This window comes from Mauremys mutica, chromosome 2 (assembly GCF_020497125.1).
Source record: "Mauremys mutica isolate MM-2020 ecotype Southern chromosome 2, ASM2049712v1, whole genome shotgun sequence".
NCBI lineage: Eukaryota > Metazoa > Chordata > Testudines > Geoemydidae > Mauremys > Mauremys mutica.
Window position 1 is genome coordinate 79,331,961 of NC_059073.1, and position 23,312 is coordinate 79,355,272.

A 23,312-nucleotide genomic window follows, 5' to 3' on the forward strand; every position below is an offset into this window, starting at 1 on the left:
AATAAAAATCAGAAACCCAATAAAAAAGAAACCCAAACATTTTAAAAAAACCCAAACAACTCATCATTTCAAAGCTCGTCTTGTGACTTGCGAGGCTTGACTCACACGCCCTCCGCTGCGGGAGATCTGGGGCTGAAAACAGCGGCTCATGCGCTGATCTATGAACGCTCCCAGGCTTTTGTCAACTTCCCCAAGCTCACCTGCAAAGCCGCCGCCGCCGCCTCCTCCCTCCCCCCCCAACCCCACGCAAGGCAGCCTAAGCCCCGGGCCCCCGCGTCTCGGCTCCGGCTGCCCACCGGGGCTGCGCCTTTGCCTGCTCCCCCGCGTGCCTGGGGGCGGATTTCACTCGCTCTCTGGGGCAATGAATCCGAGCTCCTAGGGCGGCCCCCACCCCCGGGGACAGCCAGGGCCCCCCAGCTGGGCGGGGGCAGGGCGCTGCCGCCGAGCCCGCCCGCCCGCAGCCAGGGTGGGGAAGCCGGTCCAGGCAAGCGGGGCTCAGGTGCGCCTGGCGCCTCCCTCTCCGTGCGCCGCTACGCCCAGCGCTGGGGCAGGGCAGTGGGCGGAGGAGGGGAAGCGGCGCCTGGCCCGACCTGGCCGGCGGAGGAAGGGGGCTGGCCGAGAAGGGAGTTGCCTGGCCCGGGCGAGGAGCAGAGCAAACATCTCAAGTCCCTGCGAGGAGCCGCACGGCGCGTCTGCCGCTGCGCCCCGCCCGCCCCAGCGAAGAGAGGGAAAGTCGCCGCCGCCGCCTTCCCGCTCGCCACCGCACCGGCAGCAGCCGCCTTGCCCCCCGCTCCTCCGCGGGCGCACTCAGCCAGCAGCCTCCGCCGCGCCCAGCCACCCGCGATGGCCCCCGCCGCAGCCCGCCACGGGGGCTCGCTCTGCAGAACCGCCTGTCGCCAGCTCCTCTTCGGCCTCTTGGTGAGTGTGGCCGGCGCCCCCAGCGGGCGCGGAGCGGCGCAGCGCCTCTTCCCTGCCCGCGGCGCTCTGCGGGCTGCTCCCCGCTGGGCAGAGCTCGGGGCCACCCGCGCAGGGTACGGGCCGCAGTCGTTACCCGCAAGTAGCGGCGCGGGGAAAGGTGGGGTTTGCACCCGGGCTAGGGCGGTGGTAGCTGTGGGGGTCTGGGGTAGTTTCCCCCCAGAGATGCGTTGATTTGGTTTGTCTGCATCAGTCAGAGCTGCCTCGTTTTTCTCTTTAGAAGAAACCAAAGGTAGTGGGCGGCAGTGAGAGGTTCACAGAGTGTGCGCCTGCTGGTTATTGAATTAACTGCACTGAAAAAAGGTGAAACTTTGGTTTAGAGGCAAAGTCTAGATTCAGAGAAAACCACTTCCCTCCCTTAACAACCCCGCCCTCCCCCCCAAAAAAACTTTTCTGAATTCATTTGAACCTTTTTGGGTCCTAGTTGTCAGTGAAGGCTTGTTGAAGTTCATTCCTGGCTCCTTCCCCCCCCCTAAAAATTAGTTATTTATATTTGCCCCTTTTACATTAAAATTAAAGTGTCCGAAGGTACCATTGTATGTCCTGGAAGGAATATCATGTTGTATGGTGAAGAGGATATGTGCTTTTCTGGTAGGAAATCCTTATTTACTTGAACTTCAGAAAAGGAAGACTAGATGAGTCAGAAAAATTAAATTGACTTTGGTGCTTTGTCACCTACATGGATAGATCTGTTTAGCCCAACTGCCCAAAATGGTGCTTGTGGTTTTTATTTTTTGGTTTTTTGAAGTGGTGTTTCTTGATTAGGGCTGGCAGACAAGGCATGCTTTGAGCAGGGGATTGGACTAAATGACCTCCTGAGGTCTCTTCTAACCCTAATATTCTGTGATTCTACTGGTTATTACAGCAGAAAAGGATTATCATTAATAAAGATATTTATTATTCATCAATAAATAGGTATGAAAAGGAAAGAGTCTTTATGTTGTATTTAAAAAAGTCAAATTCAGTTATTCATCTGAAGCCAAATCCTGCTCACCGTGCTCACACAAGTACTCCTATTTCCTTCAGCGGGTCCATGCATTGGAGGGTGAACAGCTTTTGGCCCATTTCAATGCAGGGTAACAAATCTATTTTTACCCATATATAATTATCAGCCCTGACCAATTCTATTTGCCTTCAGAAAAACAGCTCTTTTTAATGGGTGAGTAAAGTAACAGCTTGGCCGCCCCCCATTATCATAATCAGAGTAAAGAATAGGTGAGTAGATTGTCCCTGTGTAAGTAAATTTTCAACACTATTGCCAGGCGAAATTGATTATTTTTATATATAATGCACTCAGTCTTGGAAAATTCTCACGAAAATTTACCTGCCCAGACACAATCCATTTACTTACCCTTACTGTAGTTTCGATGAATGGAGTGGGAAAAGCCATGCTAATTGTACTTTATTCACTAATCCAATTAAAGAAAGCAAAATTCCCCTGCCCCCCCCAATAAACAAACAAACAAACAAAACTCAACATAACAAATACTCCTTATATAATGCAAGTGTAGGCATCTGTGTCATATGTACACTCGGAGCATATTGAACCCTTTTATATTTACCCACAGGTCTATTCCTGTTGTTCTCTGTATATAGTACTTCCATAACTCTTCATGTTAGTATCAGACTAAACTCATTGGTTAATGTTTTGAAATAACATTTTATTGGCCTAGAAAAACTCCTAAATTATGTCTGATTATATTGTGTGTTATTTTTAATTTAAAAAACAAAAAAGTTGCTTCCCCTCCCCTCCCCCCAGGAGAGATGGGGAAGTTTTGTAAGGATTAATTACTATTACAAATAGCCCAAATGTTAGCTGGGAAACGAATAGTGATTTCAGCTATATGGTTGAGATTCATGAAAGGATGTGAACAACAGAAATAATTTAAATAGGAAAAGCAGCTTTTACTGATGTATATACAATATTTTAATTATCTTAAATGCTGCGGTTATCCAGAGTGTTTCAAAATTAATCAGTTTTAAAATCATGATTGGTTAGAATTTCAAAGACTGCTTGCTTTTTAAACTAGGAACGAGGAACCACTATGCCTCCATTTCATTTTATAAAATGTGGTTGTTATTTACCAGTTACAGATGGGCGTTTTGAAATTTGAAGCCCCAATTCTGTAATGCAACATACCGTATGTAAGTTGACAGACCTCTGCGCATATTTGAAGCTGTATTTAAATCAGATGCAATTGAAGGATCTGGGGCTTAAGTAGTTTTAGTAAAGTACTTTTGAAGATACAAATTGATATGTATGTGCCAGGTATTATATGACATTAATAAAATATTTACTCCTTTAAACATATCATTACAAATCAATACAACCCAATAGAAATAAACTTCATGACTTGCTGAGTCTTAATTCTTAGTACACTTCATCCATGGAGTCCAAAGTGCTCTTTAAGGGAAGATACATTTTTATCTTCCCACTTCAAAATGTGGTAAAGTGGGAGGCCGAGTGTAATCCTGACCCTGTTGAAGTCAATAGGAGTTCTGCCATTGACGTCAATGGGCCCAGCATTTCAATCACAGGTTAAATGTCTTTGCCGAAGTCACACAAATCATGGTGAGAGTCAAGACTAGACCCTGCATCTTCTGAGTTCTAACCCTGTACATTATGCCACAGTGCTTTCCTGTCATTTGTAATAAATTATACTTTCTAGGTTGTTTCGCTGGACTGTTTAAAAAACAAAACAAAAAACCTCCCTGTATGTCTCAGTAGTACTCGTGTAACTTGAAATCAGTCACCAAAATATGTAATACATGTTTCAACTCTACATGTTGGTGTTCTTTAACATGACTAAAAATCTAGCTACTTTATACTTTTTATGCTATGATTTCAAACAATGTTTAAAAATACTTTCACAACAAGGGTGACTATTCTTTTTCGTTTTCTTTCCTTTTCAGGTATTGAGTTTGTTGTGTGAAGCTTGCAAGAAAGTCACTTTTAATGTTCCTTCTAAATTAGAGGCTGGAACATTAGTTGGCAGAGGTGAGAAGCTTCTAGAAACTTCAAGAGTCCTTCAAAACTCTACATCATCATTTCACCATTTCTGTAGCTGCTTTTACAGTGAAGGGGAGATACTGATTTATTTTGTAATACTATTTATTGCAGTTGGGACAACACCCAGTTAGTTAAATTCAACTGCATATTGGATTAGCCTTTTACTGAAGGATTTGCTGTGTTTTGTTATACATTTTAATGCTGCTCACCAGCAGCATATGCACATTTGATTCTTTTTATAACAAATTACTAGCAGATTTTTTTTTTTTTTTGGATTCAAGGCAGAAGTTTAGCCAACATTTTTGAACTTGGATGCCTAAAGATACGTATCTAAAAAAAAAAAAAATCTAAATATGTGGTCTAATCCTCCCAAGTGCTAAATGCTCACAGTTTACATAGAAGGGATATACTTTCTATAGTTAAGGCCCTACCAAATTCACGGCCATGAAAAACATGTCACAGACTGTGAAATCTGGTCTTTTGTGTGCTTTTACCCTATACTGTACAGATTTCATGGAGGAGACCAGCGTTTCTCAAATTGGGGTCCTGACCTAAAAGGGAGTTGCAGGAGGATCATAATATTGCCTCCCTTACTTCTGCGCCATCTTCAGAGCTGGGCAGCCGGAGAGAGGCGGCTGCTGACCGAGGACCCAGATCTGCAGGCAGCAGCGCAGAAGTAAGGGTTGAAATACCATACTATGCCATCCTTTCTTCTGCACTCCTACTGGCGGTGGCTCTGCCTTCAGAGCTGGGCTCCTTGATCAGCAGCCACCACTCTCCAGCTGCCCAGCTCTGCAGGTGGTGCCGCCGCCAGCAGCAATTCAGAAGTAAAGGTAGCAGTACTGGAACCCCCACCCCCTACAATAACCTTGAGCTCCGCTCCCTCCCCCACACACCTTTTTGGGTCAGGACCCCTACAACACCATGAAATTTCAGATTTCAATAGGTGAAATCATGAAAATTTATGATTTTAAAAATCCTACAACTGTGAAATTGACCAAAATGGACCGTGAATTTGGTAGAGCCCCATAGTATTTAACTTGGATTGTTTGTTTTTAAAAAAAAACACAACAGCTTTGCTTGTGTCACTGACATATGAACACATATGAAATCACATATGGCCAAATCCTCAGCTGTGGCTATGAAGTATTTAGTGCAGTATTCAGGAGAGAAGTTCTATAATCCTCGGGCTGTTCTGTACTGGGTTGAGCAGCCCAAGTTTAAGAAATATGACAGGGATTAGGGAAGCTCCGACAACACCCTCTTTTTCCAGATTAGTCTCCTGTGGCAGCATCTGGGAAGGGTGTGACGTAGGAGTTGCTACAGAGGCTCTGTGCCACCTGAGGATCTTCCTACACAATGGAGATCCTCTGAGAGCTGAATCTGAGGCTGTCTTATACCAGTATTGGCACAGTTTTGGAGCATGGGCCAGGGTAGTGGCCCTAGTCTCTACTGAAGGAACTGTAGATTTTTATACCATCACAGTCTGTTGAGTGTTTATTAATCAAGACTACCTTTAAAATGAGGGTGAATAAAAAGGACATGCAATGGAGAAGCTAACCTTCATGTCAGTTGTTTATAATGAAAATCTGTGCAACTGATTATTATGTATTTTGTATGAGGGAGGTGGGTATGTACCTTATTTTAACTTGAATGAATATGAAAGTAATTCATTTAATTTCACTTTATTCAAAAAGTTTTAACCATAAAAGACTACTAAATGGAAGAATTTTATACAATGCATCTGTTTGTTTGTCTGCAAACATTTATCCATGCCGTTGTAGCCTGAATGCTGTTCCTTAACATTTTATTGAGAAAGGATGCTGTTTTTGTTGTAATGCAACTGGTGTCTCATAGCACAATAGTAAAATAAGCAAGGATTTTTCCCACAATTGCTAAGTTCTGTATGATTTTAATATCCTACAGGATATAACAATAGAGGAGCTGTTCAGTACTAGGAGTAACGCTGACTTACCTTGCCACAGAGGCAGAATTCATATTCAAGTGCTCACTTATGGGAAAGCAGTGCCATTAGCAAAGGAAGGAAAATTCCATGGTGTCTTGAATGCTGACCAATAAGGGGTATTATTTGCTGAAATGCTCGGTAATAATGTTTGAACATTCAATGGTAAGGCAGGCTGTTTTTAAGAAGAGAAAGGAACACTGTCAAATTACCCCCTCAGTGGTTATACTTAGGAAACACTGAGATGGAATCTGTTTTTATGAATAAGTTTGTCTGCTCATACTGGAAAAAATCCTGGTCCCATTGAAGTGTGTTGGAATCTTGCCAGTGACTTCAATGGAGAAAAGATTTCACCCACTGTCTTGTAGCAGAATTATGTGTGTACATAGATGATGGCACTATTTTAGGAAAGGTAAGCATTTTGGGGGGGCAAAAAATACACAAGAAGAATTATGAGACTTCGGGAAACATTAGTGACCACAATTAAACCTATTCTCCTCGCCCCCCCCGATAATGTCTTTGTAAAGTATTCACCGTGGCCAAGTATCCTTTGGCAAGTGGCCTAATGTGCTTATAAATATATGCTTTCTAAATATAAACCAAACTTTAGGCATGTATGTTTGAAAACAGTTGTCTTGTTGTGACTTGAGAGAATCTTTGAAATTTCTTTCTTACAGTAAATCTGAAAGAGTGCCTTAAGTCCGCAGAACATATCAGTTCAAGTGATCCTGACTTTAGAATTCTAGAAGATGGTTCTGTGTATACAACAAATATCATTTCTTTACCTTCTGAAGAAAAGACTTTTACCATATTACTCAAGGACGTTCAAAGACATGAAGAAAAGAAGATACATGTCAATTTGGTAGCTCATCAAAAAAAGGTAGGCTCACAATTGCTACAGACATTTTATTTTTTATTTTTTAGAAACTGTCTTTTTATAGTCTGGCTTCTCATTGTGTAAAAGTTGTTGTTTATAACTCTTAAAATGATCAGGCATAGCTATTGTATTGTGTACTTTTAATTTAGCAATATCTAATAAGTGCATAGGTTTTAAATTTTCAGGACTCCTTGATGTGGCAAAGGCTGGAAATTATTATCTTCATCAGGGCATTAAGATTTTAGAAAAGCAAATTTTAAGCAATTTAAAAACTTCATGAGCACTGTATATTGGTAGGAAGTATTAAAATGATGAGTATTGCACAGGGCTGAAGAATTCTCAAGACACTAGGATTAAATGGAATGGTGAAAAAATGTAAAAGAGCAAAAACTGGTCCTTAATATTTGGAGGGAGTTCTGAAAAATCTGTGAGGGAGAAAATGAGGGGAAGCAAACAAGAATATAAACCTTAACAATTTATGGGTTGATCTTTATTTAATGATTTCTTTTGGCCTTCTAAATCCAGACACATAAGACAAGACATACTAGAGATACAGTCCTCAGGCGAACCAAAAGAAGGTGGGCTCCTATCCCATCCTCTATGATGGAGAACTCTCTTGGACCTTTTCCAATGCAAATTCAACAGGTACATTTTATACACCAGCTATTTTTATAATGTGAGTTACAGTATTTTGTACTGGTCAGATAGGAAAGTAAGCCACTGCCTTTGGATTCAGATGGCAGTTTAGCAAAAAAGTGAAGAAAACCAACTAAATTATTGTTTTAGAAAAGCAACAGTGAATCCATAGTAACTGGTTTTCAGGAAAAAAATCATAAGATTAATTCAGCCCCTCTGTGTATATGCATCGATAGTCTTATCAAATACACATAGGAAATCTGAGGCAGAGGGAAGTCTAGAACACAACTCCTGAATCCCAGTCCTATTGCTCAGAACTTTTTGTCTTATTCTTTGTCTATACTGGGAACAAATCATATGATCATGTCATTGAAGACTGTAGCATGCATATACATAAAGGGGCTAAATTAAGGGTGCACAGGCAGTTACCCAGTCTGTAAAGGAGAGAGAATGATACTTGCATGCCTAGTAAAGTAGAAGTGTGAGGTTTCACTCAAGAATAAAGGCTGTGAACTGTGCAAAGTTATTAACATCAGCCTTGCCCAGCACTACTTCACTGAGACGAAAGAGGAGAGCTGCTGCTGCTGTGTTTGTTCTGTCTGGAGCACTAGCTCTCTGCTTACTTTGTAGGAGACCGGGTGGGCCCTGAAAACATGTCCATTGCAGTTGCCATGGAGATCTGTGGGTCTGGAGCATGCTTATTGCACTTCTGGAGATTTTAGCAGCATTCCTCTTAAAAAGTTCTACTTGTGTAAATACTACTATTTAGAGGCTTATAATGGGGTGAAATCTGGGTGGATTTTTATGAGGACAAGAAAAAAGGCATCTCACTGACCCCAGTGCTATCCCCTTGCCAAATATCAAGTCCCTGCTCCAAAGAAAGAAGGTTCTAGATTTCTTGAAAGAAACTTTTTAGTAAGAACTAACAGTGGCAAAAAACCCCACAAACCACTTCCAGTCATAAATGGCTGAACCAGTTTTGCCTAAAAAGTCAATCTCAGACATAGAAAATGTTAACCAGAATGGTTATGAGTGATTGAAAATAGGGGTTTCTAATGAAAAGCATTAGGCAACCTTAGTTACATCTGGCACCTCTGTATATAATGATGCTGAGACTAAATATATTTTACTCACATCTTCCCTTCCCCATTCACTCTACTCCAAGCTGGATTTTCTTCCTGTGGTATTTGTGAAGGAATAGCAACCTTTCTCACAAGTGCATTTACTATAAGGGTAGTTAAGATTGGCACAAAGCAAACCATTTTCCTGTTCTGTGTAAAAGTTTGAACTGCTGTAGTACCTGAACCTAAGACTTGGATTTTATAGATCCTTTCTGAAGTGCGGCACTGTTTTCTATCCCACACTTACATTAATTCAGAAAACACAGAAATAGGAAGGTGTTTAATGATTAATTATTTTGTCTGTGTTTAACAAATTACTCTTTATAGGTCCAGTCTGACACAGCCCAAAACTACACCATTTATTACTCTGCAACTGGTCCTGGAATTGATAGAGATCCAAAGGGTTTGTTTTATGTAGAGAGAGAAACTGGGAATGTTTTTGCTACTGGCCCAGTAGACCGTGAACAATATCCAGAATTTAAGGTAAGGGCCTAAATTGTATACACAATTAAATGTATTAGTACTTTCATTCTGTTGCTAAACTACTTCACTGGTGTGTTCTAACAGGAATGGGAGGAAAATGCATCTGTGCTCAGACAACTATCCCAAATAGTATTCCTGATATTTACAGGGCAGAAATTGGTGGTGAGAGTGAAGGAAGGTCTAGTTTTACAAGACTTCTTTTCTGGTGGAAGAATTGAAAAAAATCCACGTAAAGTTAAAATGAGACAAAAAGATAATCAAGATAGCTTTATTAGTTCCTCAGCATTTGCTTGTTCTGTTCAGTTTTAATGTTTATTAAATGGGTAAACTGCTCTCTCTGCTGGCTGAGAGGTGTAAAGAGGTGGCAGAAGTGGATAGCTCTGCTTCCAATGGACTGTTGGGAACATTAATATTCCATTGTTTTCCTACACAATAGGGAAATAATAAAAATAAGACAGTCTAATAATTCCACTGCACATTAGATTTGTTTGTTCATTCTGGTTCCCTCTGGCTTATTGCTCGGTGAATATGCTTCCTCCTTTCTCTTAGGCAGTTGGTTAGCCAGGCTCATACCTTAATTGAAAAGAAAGCAAATAAGAAACACATAGTCAATTATGTCAACTGCTGTTGCTTCGACACTTTCTGCACCTCAAACACACATAATTAGAAGAGTATCAGAGATTCTTGCTATGTTTGGACACCATTTGACTATGCATTACTGAAAACATGTTGTTTTTACTTGCCTGACTGTTGTCTCAGGTAGAAACAAGCAAAACTATACAAAGTGTTGGCTCTGTTGTTTTTGGCAGCACTAAAGTGTGGCACACCACAAGTGTGGCATGCTAATGTCAGCCAATGTTCCTCTGTAGGGTGATGAAGGAGGTATGCCAGAAGATAAACTTATGGAATTAATAAGTTTAATGTCTCTCTGCCACAGGAATTTGTAGAACTGCCAAGTGTGTCTGACTTTGACAGCAAGGCGGAAAGTGTCAGACAAGGCAGCTTCAGATTTGCCCACCAAGGAGAATATAGAAATAACATTAAGTGTGGGAAGTCTACAAAAAGTGCTGCCACTACCCCCAGAGGCAGAGGGAATGGACTTTTCAGTAAACCTGAAGCAGTCATTCTGTAGCGTGGTGTTCTTGCGTCTACATAGTCCCCACATACAAAATTGCTGGTATTGCACTGGTTGCTCACTCCTCTGTTTCCACTTTTGCTGAAAGCTGCACTCTGCTTAAGTGAGCACCGCTGAGTGTGACACTTGGATACAAGATGGGTTGGTTAAGGATGGTCTCTTTGTGACTGATAATGGGTCAAATGTAAGTTCTTACTCAGTGTATTCAGATCCCAGGATGGAAATCTTTCACATGTAACTGTGGAAAATAATGCAAATAGTTGTCATGGGGGCTGGGAAGCAGTTAAATGCATTACTTCTACCACTGCCAGCCTGTAACATCAATCATCTCCTCTTGCATCTGACTGAAGACAAATTTGTTACCGAAATTGGGTCTAGCATGTTATCCTGAAGCAGAAACCATTAATAACAAAAGGAAAAGAAACTCCATGCACCAGTGGCTAGAAAGAACTCAGCTTTGTCCTCCATGGTCAACAAGGAAAGATTAGTATATGCAAATAGCTGCAAAATACCGGTATCTATTGACGACATAAGCCATTTACTTCTATCATGTTTTGTCTGCTTATGAAAAGGGTATATTTGACATATTGTGCTTTGCAGAAATTATTCTGTAGATCCTGTTATCCACTGGGCTGAAAAGGAATATTTCACCCTGCTGTAGAACAGTGGACAACTAAGGTTTTTTTTTTCTCTTTTATAGATAATTTTCTTTGCAACCACTGCAGATGGATATTCACCAGAGATACCACTGCCGCATACAATCAGAATAGAGGATGATAATGATAACGCCCCATGCTTTACACAGGACTTTTTTACGTTTGTTGTTCCTGAACATTGCAAACCTGGTAAGCATAATTTTATGATTTTTTTTTAAAGCACTGTATGATTTTTGACCAATAAATATCTAAAATGCTATCAACTTCCAACAGTGACATACCACAATGATGAGTGTGTATAATTCTCATGTTTGATCAGTTTTTCAGTAGGAATAACTAATCAATATTTTTATATTGAAGGCTACATTTCCAAAGTACTTCCAATTTATTTCAAATTTGCACATGCTTCAATTTGCGTGCAATATCCACACCTATGCATGCCATATACACATGGACAAATTACGTGCACACTCAAATCAGCAGGCCTTTAGAAAAACTGGCTTTACTGAGGGCTAGTCCACACTTACCGTCCGGGTCGACGCGGTGAGTTCGACTTCTCGGAGTTCGAACTATCGCGTCTGAACTCCGGAAGCGCCGCGGTCGACTCCGGTACTCCACCACTGCAAACGGCGGTGGTGGAGTCGACGGGGGAGCCGCGGAGTTCGACCCCGCCGCGTCTGGACAGATGAGTAGTTCGAATTAGGGTACTTCGAATTCAGCTACGCTATTCTCGTAGCTGAATTTGCATACCCTAATTCGAACCCCCTTTTTAGTGTGGACCAGGCCTGAGTGTGCTATGGTACTGTAGTTCATGAAGGGAGGATTTTCAGATAATGCTCTTATAAACCGTCAAGGCTACTAGAAGTTAAAATAGAGCATAGTCTTGAAAAAGAGATTCTGTGCACTCAGTACAAAAAGTATATCTAACGTGATACTGGTTCAGACCAGTGTCCCATTTTGCTTTATATCCAGTCATCTGACAGTGGCCATTGCCAGCTGCTTTAGAGGGAATGAACAGAATAGGGAAATTATCAAGTGATCCATCCCCACCTCAATGTGGGACAGCTTCTCGTATTTGTTACTTAAAAAGAATGGCTCATGTTCTTTGAATGGCTCATGAAGACCAATGGAATGAATTCTCTGCAATGGCCTTGTCTTTCTAGAGTGTATCTTTAGCGCCTCAATCACCTAGTGGCCCCATTGATTGGTTGGCAGGCTTCCTGCTTCTTATGTACTTGAATGTTTTTACTGTTAATTTTTGGTATCTTTTGCTAGTTGTTGAAGTTCTTTTCTTTTCTTTTTTTTTTTTTTTTGCCTACCTCTTACACTTGACTTGCCAAAGTTTATGGCCTTTTCTATTTTCCTCAGTAGGATTTAACTTCCAATTTTTAAAGGATGTCTTTTGTTGTTGTTGTTGTCTGTAACAGCTTCTCTTACTCTGTTTAGCCCTGGTGGCATATTTTTGGTCCTCTTAGAGTTTTGTTCTTTATTTGTAGTACACCTTTAGTTTGAGCCTCTGTTGTAGTGGTTTGAGCCACTCTTGTGATTGTTCCTTTTAATTTCTGCTTAACTAGCTTCCTCATTTTTGTGTAGCTCCACTTTTTGAAGTTGAAAGCTACTGTGGTGGGTTTCTTTGGTATTTTCTGGCCTATGAGGATATTAAATTTAATTACATTATGGTCGCTATTACTAAGCGGTTCAATGATATTCACTTCTTGGACCAGATCCTGTGCACCACTTAGGACTAAATCAAGAGTTGCCTCTTCTTGTGGGTCCCTGGGCTAGCTGTTCCAAGAAGCAAAATGGTGTCTAGAAACTTCATCTCTGCATCCTGTCTTGAGGTGGCATGTACTCAGTCAATAATGAGGGTAGTTTAAGCCTCCATTATTATTGAGGGTGTTTTTTTTTGGTAGCCTCTCTAATGTCCCTGAGCACTTCAGTCATTGTAACCATTCTGGTCAGATGGGTGGTAGTATATTCCTACTGCTAGAGTTGTCTTGTTCAGGCATGGAATTTCTATCCATGGAGATTCTATGGTACATCGTTATATCAATATCCTCACTTAATACCAGACACTCAAGTTCACCTATCTTAGTATTTAGACTTCTAGCATTTGTGTACAAGCTCTTATAAAATTTGTCAGTATTCAGTTGTCTGCCTTCATGTGATGTAATTGAATGGGACTTTTATTGTTTGTTTGTTTGTTTCTCTTCTACCTGTATTTTATCAACTTCTGTCCTGTGTTCTTTACCAGGATATAGATCATTCCCTTTAATAAATCCCTCCCCAAGAGACATCTGTCTGAATCATGTGCTCCTCTGCACACTCAGCTTTCCCCCAGCCCTTAGCTTAAAAACTCTGCATGTATTTTATGTAAATGGGGGCAGTTTAGCCATAAAGTACAAAGATAATTACTCAAACTCAAATAAAGAATTGTGAAATACCACCTTTGTTCCTATCACAGGGTCAATGTTTGGAATTGATAATGCAGGTTTACTTTGAAAGCCACAAGTATAAACTTTTGGCCTTGTATTAAAAATTCATTTTGTGGTATTTCAAACTCTTATAGAGACCATTCAATTCATTGTGTGTGTGTGTGTGGGGGGGGAATGATCATTTTAAGCAGAAATGCAGAACTGACATCCCTATACTTGATCCAAAAATCTGAGTCCTGGATACTGCAAACGCTTAGGAACATGGTTTACTTTAAGCATGGGAATAGTCACATTGACTTCACTGTGACTAATCTTTAGCGAACATATAAAAAGACAATACTCAGATTCTTCACCCACAATTCATTTTGAGCATGCAAAGTAAGAGTTGTAAACTTTATAGCATTTTTTCCCCTTCATATTGCAGCTATGAAAAGAGTGCAATAGTCCAAGTATTATTTGTCCACATTATATATCTGGTTTAGAAGTGGGTTTTAAAGTCACTTCTGGGCTGAATACCTAGAATGAAGTGCAACGTATATACCAAAATATTTAAATATAGAATGAACACACACAGGAGTACAATAGGTATACATTAAATACTGACAATATTTGCCAGAATAATAGATATAGGGCCCCTTTTTGCCCTGGGCTGTATTCTCTCATCCTAAAAAACAAAGCAAAATACATTCTGCATTATGCTGCCCTTATAGCACAAGATCTATTGATATTTCTTACCTGTCCTCCTTTTGAAGGGGCAAAATTTTACCCTTCATTACTGTTAGGTGTGTTCTTTCTTTCAGAAGTAAGATAAAGGCCATGCATCCGCAGGGCATGTTCCTTCTCCCACCAAAATCCATAGGAACACTTTGGTTGCCTTCAGTGGGAGGAAATTGGAGCCAAAGACAAAGGACAATATTCACTGTTAGTGGAACTTCAGTGGAAGTTACTCTGGGGGTGAATTTGGCCCAGGCACTAGTGTATAAATTGCTGTTTTCTTGAACAGCAAAATAAGGGTCAGATTCTGCCATCTGTGTTCACAATTTAGTATCTCACTGTGTTAGATTATTTAAGACTAGTTGCCTACTACAGTCTACTTCAAGCAAATGGACAAGGAATGGAAAGAGTCCTGGCTCTGCCGCCTCTCCTTCTCCTTATTGGCCAGAAGCACAGCGTAGGGGTGTAAATTGCTTCACAAAAAAGGGAATGAATTAATTTACTCTCTGTCCAGAATAATACTGGGGAAGGGGTGGAGTTGTCACTGAGTCATGTTTTGTTCTCCATTCTGCTCCCGAGGAAGTGCAGCTTCCTCTATTCTTACACCAGGCAGATTATGGGGTTGCAGTCTAGACCTTTGAATATGAGTGGGACTATGCGTGGAGAACAGTGCTACTTATTGTATCAGAATTTTAATCCTCAGTAAATGGATAAATCAGGTTACTCCATGGAAGAAATAATTTGGATATGTTTAAAGCTTTCCAGGAATGTCGCTATGTTTGGGCTGTTCCTATACAAATCATTCACTGAAATCTGATCTTCTGGTAAAGACCCTATTTACCTATTTTGTGTGTTTTTATTAATCTGTCTGACGGCAGCCATAAATGGAGATTTAAAAATAATCAGAAATAGAAAATACGAATTTACTAGGTTTTCAGTAATATTCTGGTCTTGGTTTTTATAGTAAACTTGTTACAGAGCTGGTCAAGCTCCCCCTACTGGATGCTTGCCAGACTGCTGGGAGGGTATCCAAATGTTGAATCTCATGTGCCCCTACTGTGCTGGTTCTGGGGAGAGCTTAGGTATCATCCTGGGCTTTGAACCTCCCGGCATGCACTCCCAGGTATAGACCTTTGTGTCTGATATCTCTCTTGGCAGTGGGGACTTCTCAGTCCAATTGCTTAGGCCTGAAACTAGTGCTGTCTCTTTCAACTGTCACTAGCAGCTCAGGCACATTTCCCAGAATTCCACCAAAGGTGTGAGCCTTGTGGTTTACAGTTTACAGCTTCAGGGGTATATGATAGTCAAAACAGACTGACAGCCTTTGCACAGGTTTCTAAACATTATTAGTCTTTTTATATAGCTTGGGAGATGCACAGATCTAGACAAAATACAGCAGAACTCCATTTAACTGAGCATCCGTTATCTGGTTCTCCTTATTAAACAAGCCACCCAGGGCTGTCATCTGCCCCAAGCTGCTGGTGCTGTTGTTCACCCTAGGATGACAGCAAAAGCCCCAACCATCTGTTCTCCAGTTTATCTGGATTTTTGGTTATCCGATCTGGCCCCAGTCCCAGTTAGATTGGATAATTGGGGTTCCATTATTTAAAAAAAAAAAAATTGTATGCATTTTTCCTTGCCTCAGTTTCCTTACCACTCTGGTGAGTGCTTTGGCTTTGGGCAGAATATTCTAGGGAGTCAAGGATCCTTCCTCTGCCCTCTCCCTCCCCTTCACTTTCCTGCACATGGCTTCTCATCCAGAGTATGGAGTCTCTGGTCTCTTCTCCTTTGTCCCCCCTCTCCCTTTGATAGGTGACTCCCTGGTCAGCCTCAGATTACCACAGACTTGATTAAAGCAGTTGTCCTGGGTAGGAACTAGCCTATTGTCTAGAGGGCTTCCTTTTGATTAGTGGACCATCCAGACTTAATGTCGCTCTACTGTTTTAGCCCCATCCCACTACCCCTTTGGAATTCCAGACCAACATGGAGGTAAAAGAACAAAAGAGAAGGCAAACAAGCAGCACATTCACAATGAAGTCTGTAGCTGGATAAAGAGGCGCAAACACGCACGTGCACACACAATCAGAAATAGTACACAGATTCCCCCAACTTGTCACGTCGTGTAAAGAAGCAGCATTTGTGTGTTTCTATCTTACGTACAAATAAGTACCAAATAATCAGTTTGAAACTGTTACTTGGGGGATTTTTGGAATTTAAAATTTATAATGTTGTGTATATTCAGGTACAGTAGTTGGAAAAGTCATTGCAGAAGACAGAGATGAACTTTATACTCTGCACACTGCCCTGAGATATCGAATTGTATCAGAACAACCGCCATTACCCAAAATGTTTGCTGTTCACCATGAATCAGGTGTAATTACCACACTAACATCACAACTGGATAGAGAGGTAACTTTTATCTACAGCATTATATTTAACTTCACTTCACAACTCTGTATATATCTGCTCACAGAAAACTATGCAAGATTTTAATGAGACTAGAGAGGCACCATATATGGTTTCAATTTGTCTCTAATGATTTAGAAGCAAGACTCTTCCATAGCTTGGGGAAAACTCAGATGAAATGTATCAGAGGGGTAGCCGTGTTAGTCTGGTTCTGTAGAAGCAGCAAAGAATCCTGTGGCACCTTATAGACTAACAGACGTTTTGCAGCATGAGCTTTCGTGGGTGAATACCCACTTCTTCGGATGCAAGTCATCCAAAGAAGTGGGTATTCACCCATGAAAGCTCATGCTGCAAAACGTCTGTTAGTCTATAAGGTGCCACAGGATTCTTTGCTGCTTCTTCAGATGAAATGGAGTCTGAACTTTTTTCTACTTCCCTCACCCAATGTGAGAGTGTCAATTTTGCATTGCTGCTCCAATCTCTGAAGTACCTTGTCAGCATCACTTGACTGTGCCACTTGCAAAAGGAGCTGTGGGTTCCTAGGCAAGCAACAAAGAGTGAAGAAACAGAGCAGTGGGGCTTAGGAGTGGACTATATTAAAGAAGGCCGCAATGTCCATACAGAGGGATATTGTGAAATAGCTGTGCTCATCAATTTTCCCTGTGTACACAAAGCCTTAGAAAAAGAATAATGTTGAGATTGTGGGTACTGTGAATGAGAAATATTGGGGTGATGGCCGTGGAAAGTGAATCTTGAGAGGGAGAGTACCTTCCTACAGATGAATTTGAAGAGTTTATGAAGCAAAATTATCCCTTCTTCCTAACAAACCAAATTTAGCCCAAGAAATCTAGGGAGCCCTAATCTACTAGAGCCACTCTCTCTCAGGTGTTAGGCATCTTACTGCTGTGACTCAAATTATTGTCCAGTTAAATGCTTTTTTCCCCTCCCCTCAATGATCCTATCTGGATGTGTTGTCAGACCTTGCTGACAAGCATGCCTTATCATATCAAGACTTATCACAGGAGCATTTCCACTCTTTTACTCAAGGTGTAGCATGAGAGAGGTCAGCACAAGATTATGGAACTAAAAGATACACTGTTTTGCTCCATCCATGAGTAGTGGGAGAAGACAGTGGAAATCCCCTTCTCCAGAAGGGTGAGAGAAAAGAGCAGCAACCAGTGAGTGAAGCTCTTCAGCATCAGAAGACCCAGGAAGAGACAGCATAGTATATAGGAAACTTTCCCACTGCCACCAGACAATAGTGTATCAGACTATGTAGAACTCCTTGCTGTTTTTCCCAGAAGGGGTGGGTGTGTGTGTGTGTGTGTGTGAGTGAGAGAGAGAGAGAGAGAGTGATGGGGAAGACCTGGCTGACGTGTGTGTTAGGGAAGAGGAGACAATTGTGGGTGTAGGACATTATATAGAGATCCTTCTCTGGTATTCAGCATGATTGAAAGGTTTCTAGTAAAACTTTCTGAGCTCTGGTATTGCTTAGCCACTGAAAAATATTTTACTTGTGTTTTTTCTATTCATAAAGCTGTTGGTTTCTTTTATCTTAGAAAATAATTACATGTTTAACATATCTTTAGAAAGAAGGGGAGGGAAGTAAAGCATTTAATTCTACAATAAAAGTGACAGACCATTACATGAATGTGAAAGTTTTATCTGTAACCATATTTTTATGTTCGTTTTCAGATAGTAGGCCAACATCGGTTGCTACTTGAAGTACGCGATATGGCAGGTCAGCCTTTTGGTTTGTGCAATACGGGAACAGTTACTGTTACCGTTGGAGATATAAATGACAATGCCCCATATTGTAGCCATTCATCTGTAAGTATGTTTGTTGTTATGCCTCTGTCACAATTGTGGGGTTGATTGCACCTCTGTGCCTTTCTGGATTCTGAGTGCACCCCTTGAGGTGTTAGGCCTCGTGCCCTTACCTGTCTTGGAGTGGAATCTTGCAGTTTTCCCACACTTGCAGCAGAATCTGGTTCAATACCCTGTCCATGCTAACAGGCCCGATGAGAGTTCAGGCACCTGCTTGATCCTCTCTTCAGACAGCCTTCTGATCAGTGATGTACATTGACCAACAGTTTTTTTACAAGAAGTATATTTATTAACAAATTGAACAAAGCATTAGGTAAAACTGTTTCAAAATAATAAATAGTATACATGCATATTTACTCTCCTCTAATCTTAAGCTTCATTACAAACTAAATTTAGATGGGTTTTCCTATGGAATTACAGGAAAAGAAGAGACCCAATATACATTTTTTTCCAAGGAACTCTTGGGATCCAGTCGGGACCCTGTTTGCTTCTCCGAGACTGACTCTCCTGGACTGTTTATCCCTTTCCCTGTGTCCCTGGTCTCCAAATACCATATTTCTCAACTATCTTTATTACAGAGCCTAGATGGGAAGTCGTGTGGTGTGTGTGTTTTTTTTTTTTTAAATCATCTCGACTGGATTCTCCCAGTCATCCAACCAGACCATCTAAGGGGTTGCCAACATAGGAAGTTATACTGGTATAAGGAAAAGAGTGAATTTAAGGGCTTGGCTACACTTGAGAGTTGCAGCGCTGGTGGAGACTTTCCAGCGCTGCAACTTTAGTAACTGTCCACACCTGCAAGGCACATCCAGCGCTGCAACTCCCTGGCTGCAGCGCTGGCTGAACACCTGGTCTGGTTGGGGTGTAACGAGTGCAGCGCTGGTGATGCAGCGCTGCTCGTCAGGTGTGGCCACACACCAGCGCTGTTATTGGCCTCCAGGGTATTAGGAGATATCCCAGAATGCTTTTAACTAAATTACTCTTTGTTTTGTTATGCTGCCTCTCTTTGTTTTGTTGTGAATCCGGGGCTCCGGGAGCTGCTTATCTAAAAAACAAACACAGCTCCTGTTTGCTGTGATCAATCTGTAACTGACTGTGAACAATCAAATGAGATAACCCCTGTGAATGAGGCAGGCAGGGGGATGAGTGTTTGCTTGACGAGAGAAACAGCTGCTTATCTGGTCTGCAGGCTGTTTGCAGTTAAGAGTAAGGGGTCGGGAAAAATTTCTGATTTTGCAAGGCAGGGAGCTGATACACAGTGTCGGCTCCAAAAATCCCCTCTCTCTTCCCCCCCCCCCCGCTCCCTGTCACACTACACTCCACCCCCCTCTTTTGAAAAGCACGTTGCTGCCACTTGAACGCTGGGACAGCTGCCCATAATGCATCACTCCCAACAGCGCTGCAAATGCTGCAGATGTGGCCACACTGCAGCGCTGGTAGCTGTGAGTGTGGCCACACACCAGCGCTTTCCCTACACAGCTGTACGACCAGCGCTGTAACCCCCAGCGCTGCAACTCTCAAGTGTAGCCAAGCCCTTAGCCACTATAGTTATACTGGTATAACTCCTCACAAAGGATACTCTTATTCTGGTACAAGATTGCCCGTTTCTGGTTTAGCTCATGTCACTTTGGTATCAGTTTAAACTATAAAGCTGCTGTAGTGAGGTTTTATGTTTTTGTTTATTCTCTAAGCAATGCATTAAGTATTCCTTTTGGCAAAGGCAAAATTCTCCGGATGAAATCCTGACCCAAGTGAAGTCAATGGAACTAAGATTTCAGCCAGTGAATTTTGCCTACAATCACAGAAAGGGATGCTTAACATTTCACGTAGAGAAAAAAATAAACAAGCCCAAAAACCAAAACCTCCATTACCAAAGCTTTACTCTGGCCATTGGATTTAAGGCCTTGCATTTAAACACAATATAACTTTAATTCCTAAACTAAGCAATTGATACTGTAATTCATATTTATTTAATTTAAACAATAGATAATATTTATTTCAGTATGAAACAAAAGTTCTGGAAAACCGAGTGAATGTGGAAATACTGAGAATTCCTTGTTTGGACAAGGATGAGCCTAACTCACCTGCCTGGAACTGTAGATTCAGCATTGTAAAAGGAAATGAAGATAATCATTTTGCTATTACAACAGATGGAAGAACAAATGAAGGGATATTATGTGTTGTTAAGGTAAGCAAAGATGAAAACATCAGCCAAAAGTCTGGTTTTAAAAAAGCAAAACAAAAACCCACATCTAGTTTTCACTTTTTGTTGTTGTTGTAGCTCTAAATTCTGATTAGTTAATAACACATAATTGAATTTTGGATTTTGTCTGTTGGATTTTGGCTCTTCCTCCTCCCAAAATGGAACAAACAAATTCACCTGATATTTCTCTCAGGGTGGAATTTTTCTGTGTACACTATCTGTGTAATTTGGAGTGTGTAGGTAAATGATTCTTGCCTTTCTGCCTATCTGTGGCTGTATACACCTTAGTTCTTGTATATGCTCAGGTCTGTTAGATTTCTTCTGTAGGTATTATTTTGCAGACAGGCAATATGAGACAAAGGGAGGATCACAATTTCTCCCAGGCAAGATCCTTAAACTCTCTCTCCATTTCACCATCTGCCCCTTTTTTTTTTTCTTCCCCCCCGCTTAAACAATCATAAGTACCTCCCACGGTGCACAGAAAGTTAATATGTACTTGGAAACTGTAAATCTGTTTCTGTGCAGATAAGCATGGGTATGGCTTAAAATGACTTTTTTTTTTAAACACACAACACCCCGCTATGACCAAAATGTACCAACTCACTTGAAATTGCTTGTCGTAATAGACTAATAGCATCCACTTGCTGGCCCACACAGGGTAACATTTCTAACAATTCTGCTACAGCTAGTTTGGATTCTGTTTTAGCTTAAGAATTAACACTATGCTTTCCCCATAATGTCCATACTTGCTGTATGGAACATGGCTTCATCATATTTGTCTTCTTAAAGAGAAGAATTTTATATTGGAAAGTATGAGGTAATCAAAGCATTTCAAGAATGTGGGGGGGAGTTGTGTGTGGCTTTTTTTTTTATCAGTGTTTATCAGTATTTCTGAATGTGTAAAAGCAACCTAATATCTCTATTAGTGTTTATAAATGGGAGGCTTACAAGGTGAGAAATCCGCTATTAAGGACAGCCTAGATCCCATGTGCTACAAGTTCAGAAGCCCTTACCGTTGTTGAATTCTCACTAAGCACACACATGCATTTCGAATAGGAAAGAATTCTTGACTTGTGGCAACAGATAGGAAAGGCAGCAAGTATTCTAGGAAGAAAGTCAGGGCATGTCTACGCTTCAGTGGCACAGCTGTGGCACCATAGCGTGGACGCTTTGTACATCAATGAAAGGAGTTTTTCTACCAGCAGGGCCGGCTCCAGGCACCAGCATTCCAAGCTGGTGCTTGGGGCGGCATTCTGCAAGGGGCGGCAGTCCCCCTTGTTTTGCCCCCAAGCAGCGCGCCGAATTGCCGCTGCAGGCGGAGAGGGGGCAGTCCGTGTGCCCTTACGGCAGCAGGCGCGTTTCCACGGCGGCGGCAATTCGGCGGCAGCTTCTATGTTTAGCTGTCCGGGGCGGCTTCAGCTAAACATAGAAGCTGCCGCCGAATTGCTGCCGCTGCGGAAACGCGCCTGCCGCCCTAAGGGCACACGGACTGCCCCCTCCCCCAGGGCAGCAATTCGGTGCGCTGCTTGGGGCGGCGAAAACTGTAGAGCCGGCCCTGTCTACCAGTATAGGTAATCCACCACTTCAAGAGGCTAGGTCGATGGAAGAATTCTTAGGGGGTTAGGTCAACCTATACAGAGTACTCAGGGTGCAAAATTGTTCACAGCCCTGAATGGTATAGCTAGGGCAATCTAATTAAGTGTAGACTGACCAGGCCTCAGTTACAGAAATAAACATACTTAGTTTTTAACATAGCCCTTGGGGTGGAGAGCAGCCCAATAGAGAGTTACAAATATAACCATGTTTTGTGGTGCTTCTTATGCCATTCTAGGGATGCCTCTTCTTTTTCTTAAATAAGCTGGTACTTAGCACTTCCTGAAAATCAGGCCCTTTTAAGGTTTCTTAGGTGGGACACCCAAAATAATTAGTCCTTTTCTAAAATCATGACCATGTTTGACATTGTCTCTCTTTACTATTAAAAACTGTGATGAGAAAATTTATAGGAGGTTTTGGTGAATTTAATAGACCTAAATTTATTTTACAGGGATTGGACTATGAAACCACCAATCTGAGGATACTTGAGATTGCTGCATCTAATGAGATACCTTATGTAGTAATACCATATTCAAGTGCACTTGCCCAGAGCACCTGTACTGTTAGAGTTATTGTACTAGATGATGATGAGGGACCAGTGTTCAAACCGTGTTTGTTACCTATAACGATTGATGGATGCGCGGCAGTTGGAACAGTGGTAGGCAAATACCTAGCAGTGGATCCAGAAACAGGAAATAGTGAAGGCATACGGTATAAATAATTTTATTATACTGGTTTATTAAATGTACAACATTTGGGGGGACATGGGGAGATAAGCATTATACAATTATTTTTTAAACATTTTTATTTTTACCAGCTATCGGATAGCACCTGGCCAAAGCAACTGGATCACCATTGATGAAAACTCAGGCGAGCTCAGAATTGCTAAACTTTTTGACAAAGATATGACAGGCAGACAGTGCAATATTACAGTCCTTGCAGTAGACCAAAGTGAGTACAAATGTTTGAATATGTATACCCTATTTGGTCTATAAATGAATCACGCATGCTCGTGTACGCACACAAATATTCATGGAACTGTGTCACATTAAACTATTTTCCTCTTAACCTGCAGTTAATCGTAATGGAGACAGGCTTTTTACCTTTGCATTTTTTTGGGAGTGGTAATTCCCTTCCCCCAATAGGAGGAAAAGAATAACAATCGTTCACAGGGACTGGGAGTAGCTGTTTTAGTTTGAGCAACTGCATACAGCATTCAGGGCCAGATTTTCAAAAGTATCCATCACTCACAATTGAGGCCAGACTTCCACAAGAGCT

At 41.5% G+C, this 23,312-nt stretch overlaps 1 protein-coding gene across 2 annotated transcripts in view; it reads left to right on the plus strand.

Moving 5' to 3' along the window:
* Nucleotides 1-445: 445 nt before the first annotated feature.
* Nucleotides 446-23,312, plus strand: part of DSC1 (desmocollin 1) — a 39,468-nt gene continuing 16,601 nt past the window's right edge. For both annotated transcript variants that reach the window (XM_045004948.1, XM_045004950.1), the window contains exons 1-11: nt 446-918; nt 3,889-3,973; nt 6,626-6,828; nt 7,351-7,470; nt 8,910-9,065; nt 10,901-11,045; nt 16,248-16,414; nt 18,107-18,241; nt 20,241-20,426; nt 22,486-22,745; nt 22,852-22,985. In XM_045004948.1, the coding sequence (XP_044860883.1) occupies nt 844-918; nt 3,889-3,973; nt 6,626-6,828; nt 7,351-7,470; nt 8,910-9,065; nt 10,901-11,045; nt 16,248-16,414; nt 18,107-18,241; nt 20,241-20,426; nt 22,486-22,745; nt 22,852-22,985 (1,666 nt within the window). In that variant the 5' untranslated portion in view covers nt 446-843. The remainder of the gene's footprint in view (nt 919-3,888; nt 3,974-6,625; nt 6,829-7,350; nt 7,471-8,909; nt 9,066-10,900; nt 11,046-16,247; nt 16,415-18,106; nt 18,242-20,240; nt 20,427-22,485; nt 22,746-22,851; nt 22,986-23,312) is intronic.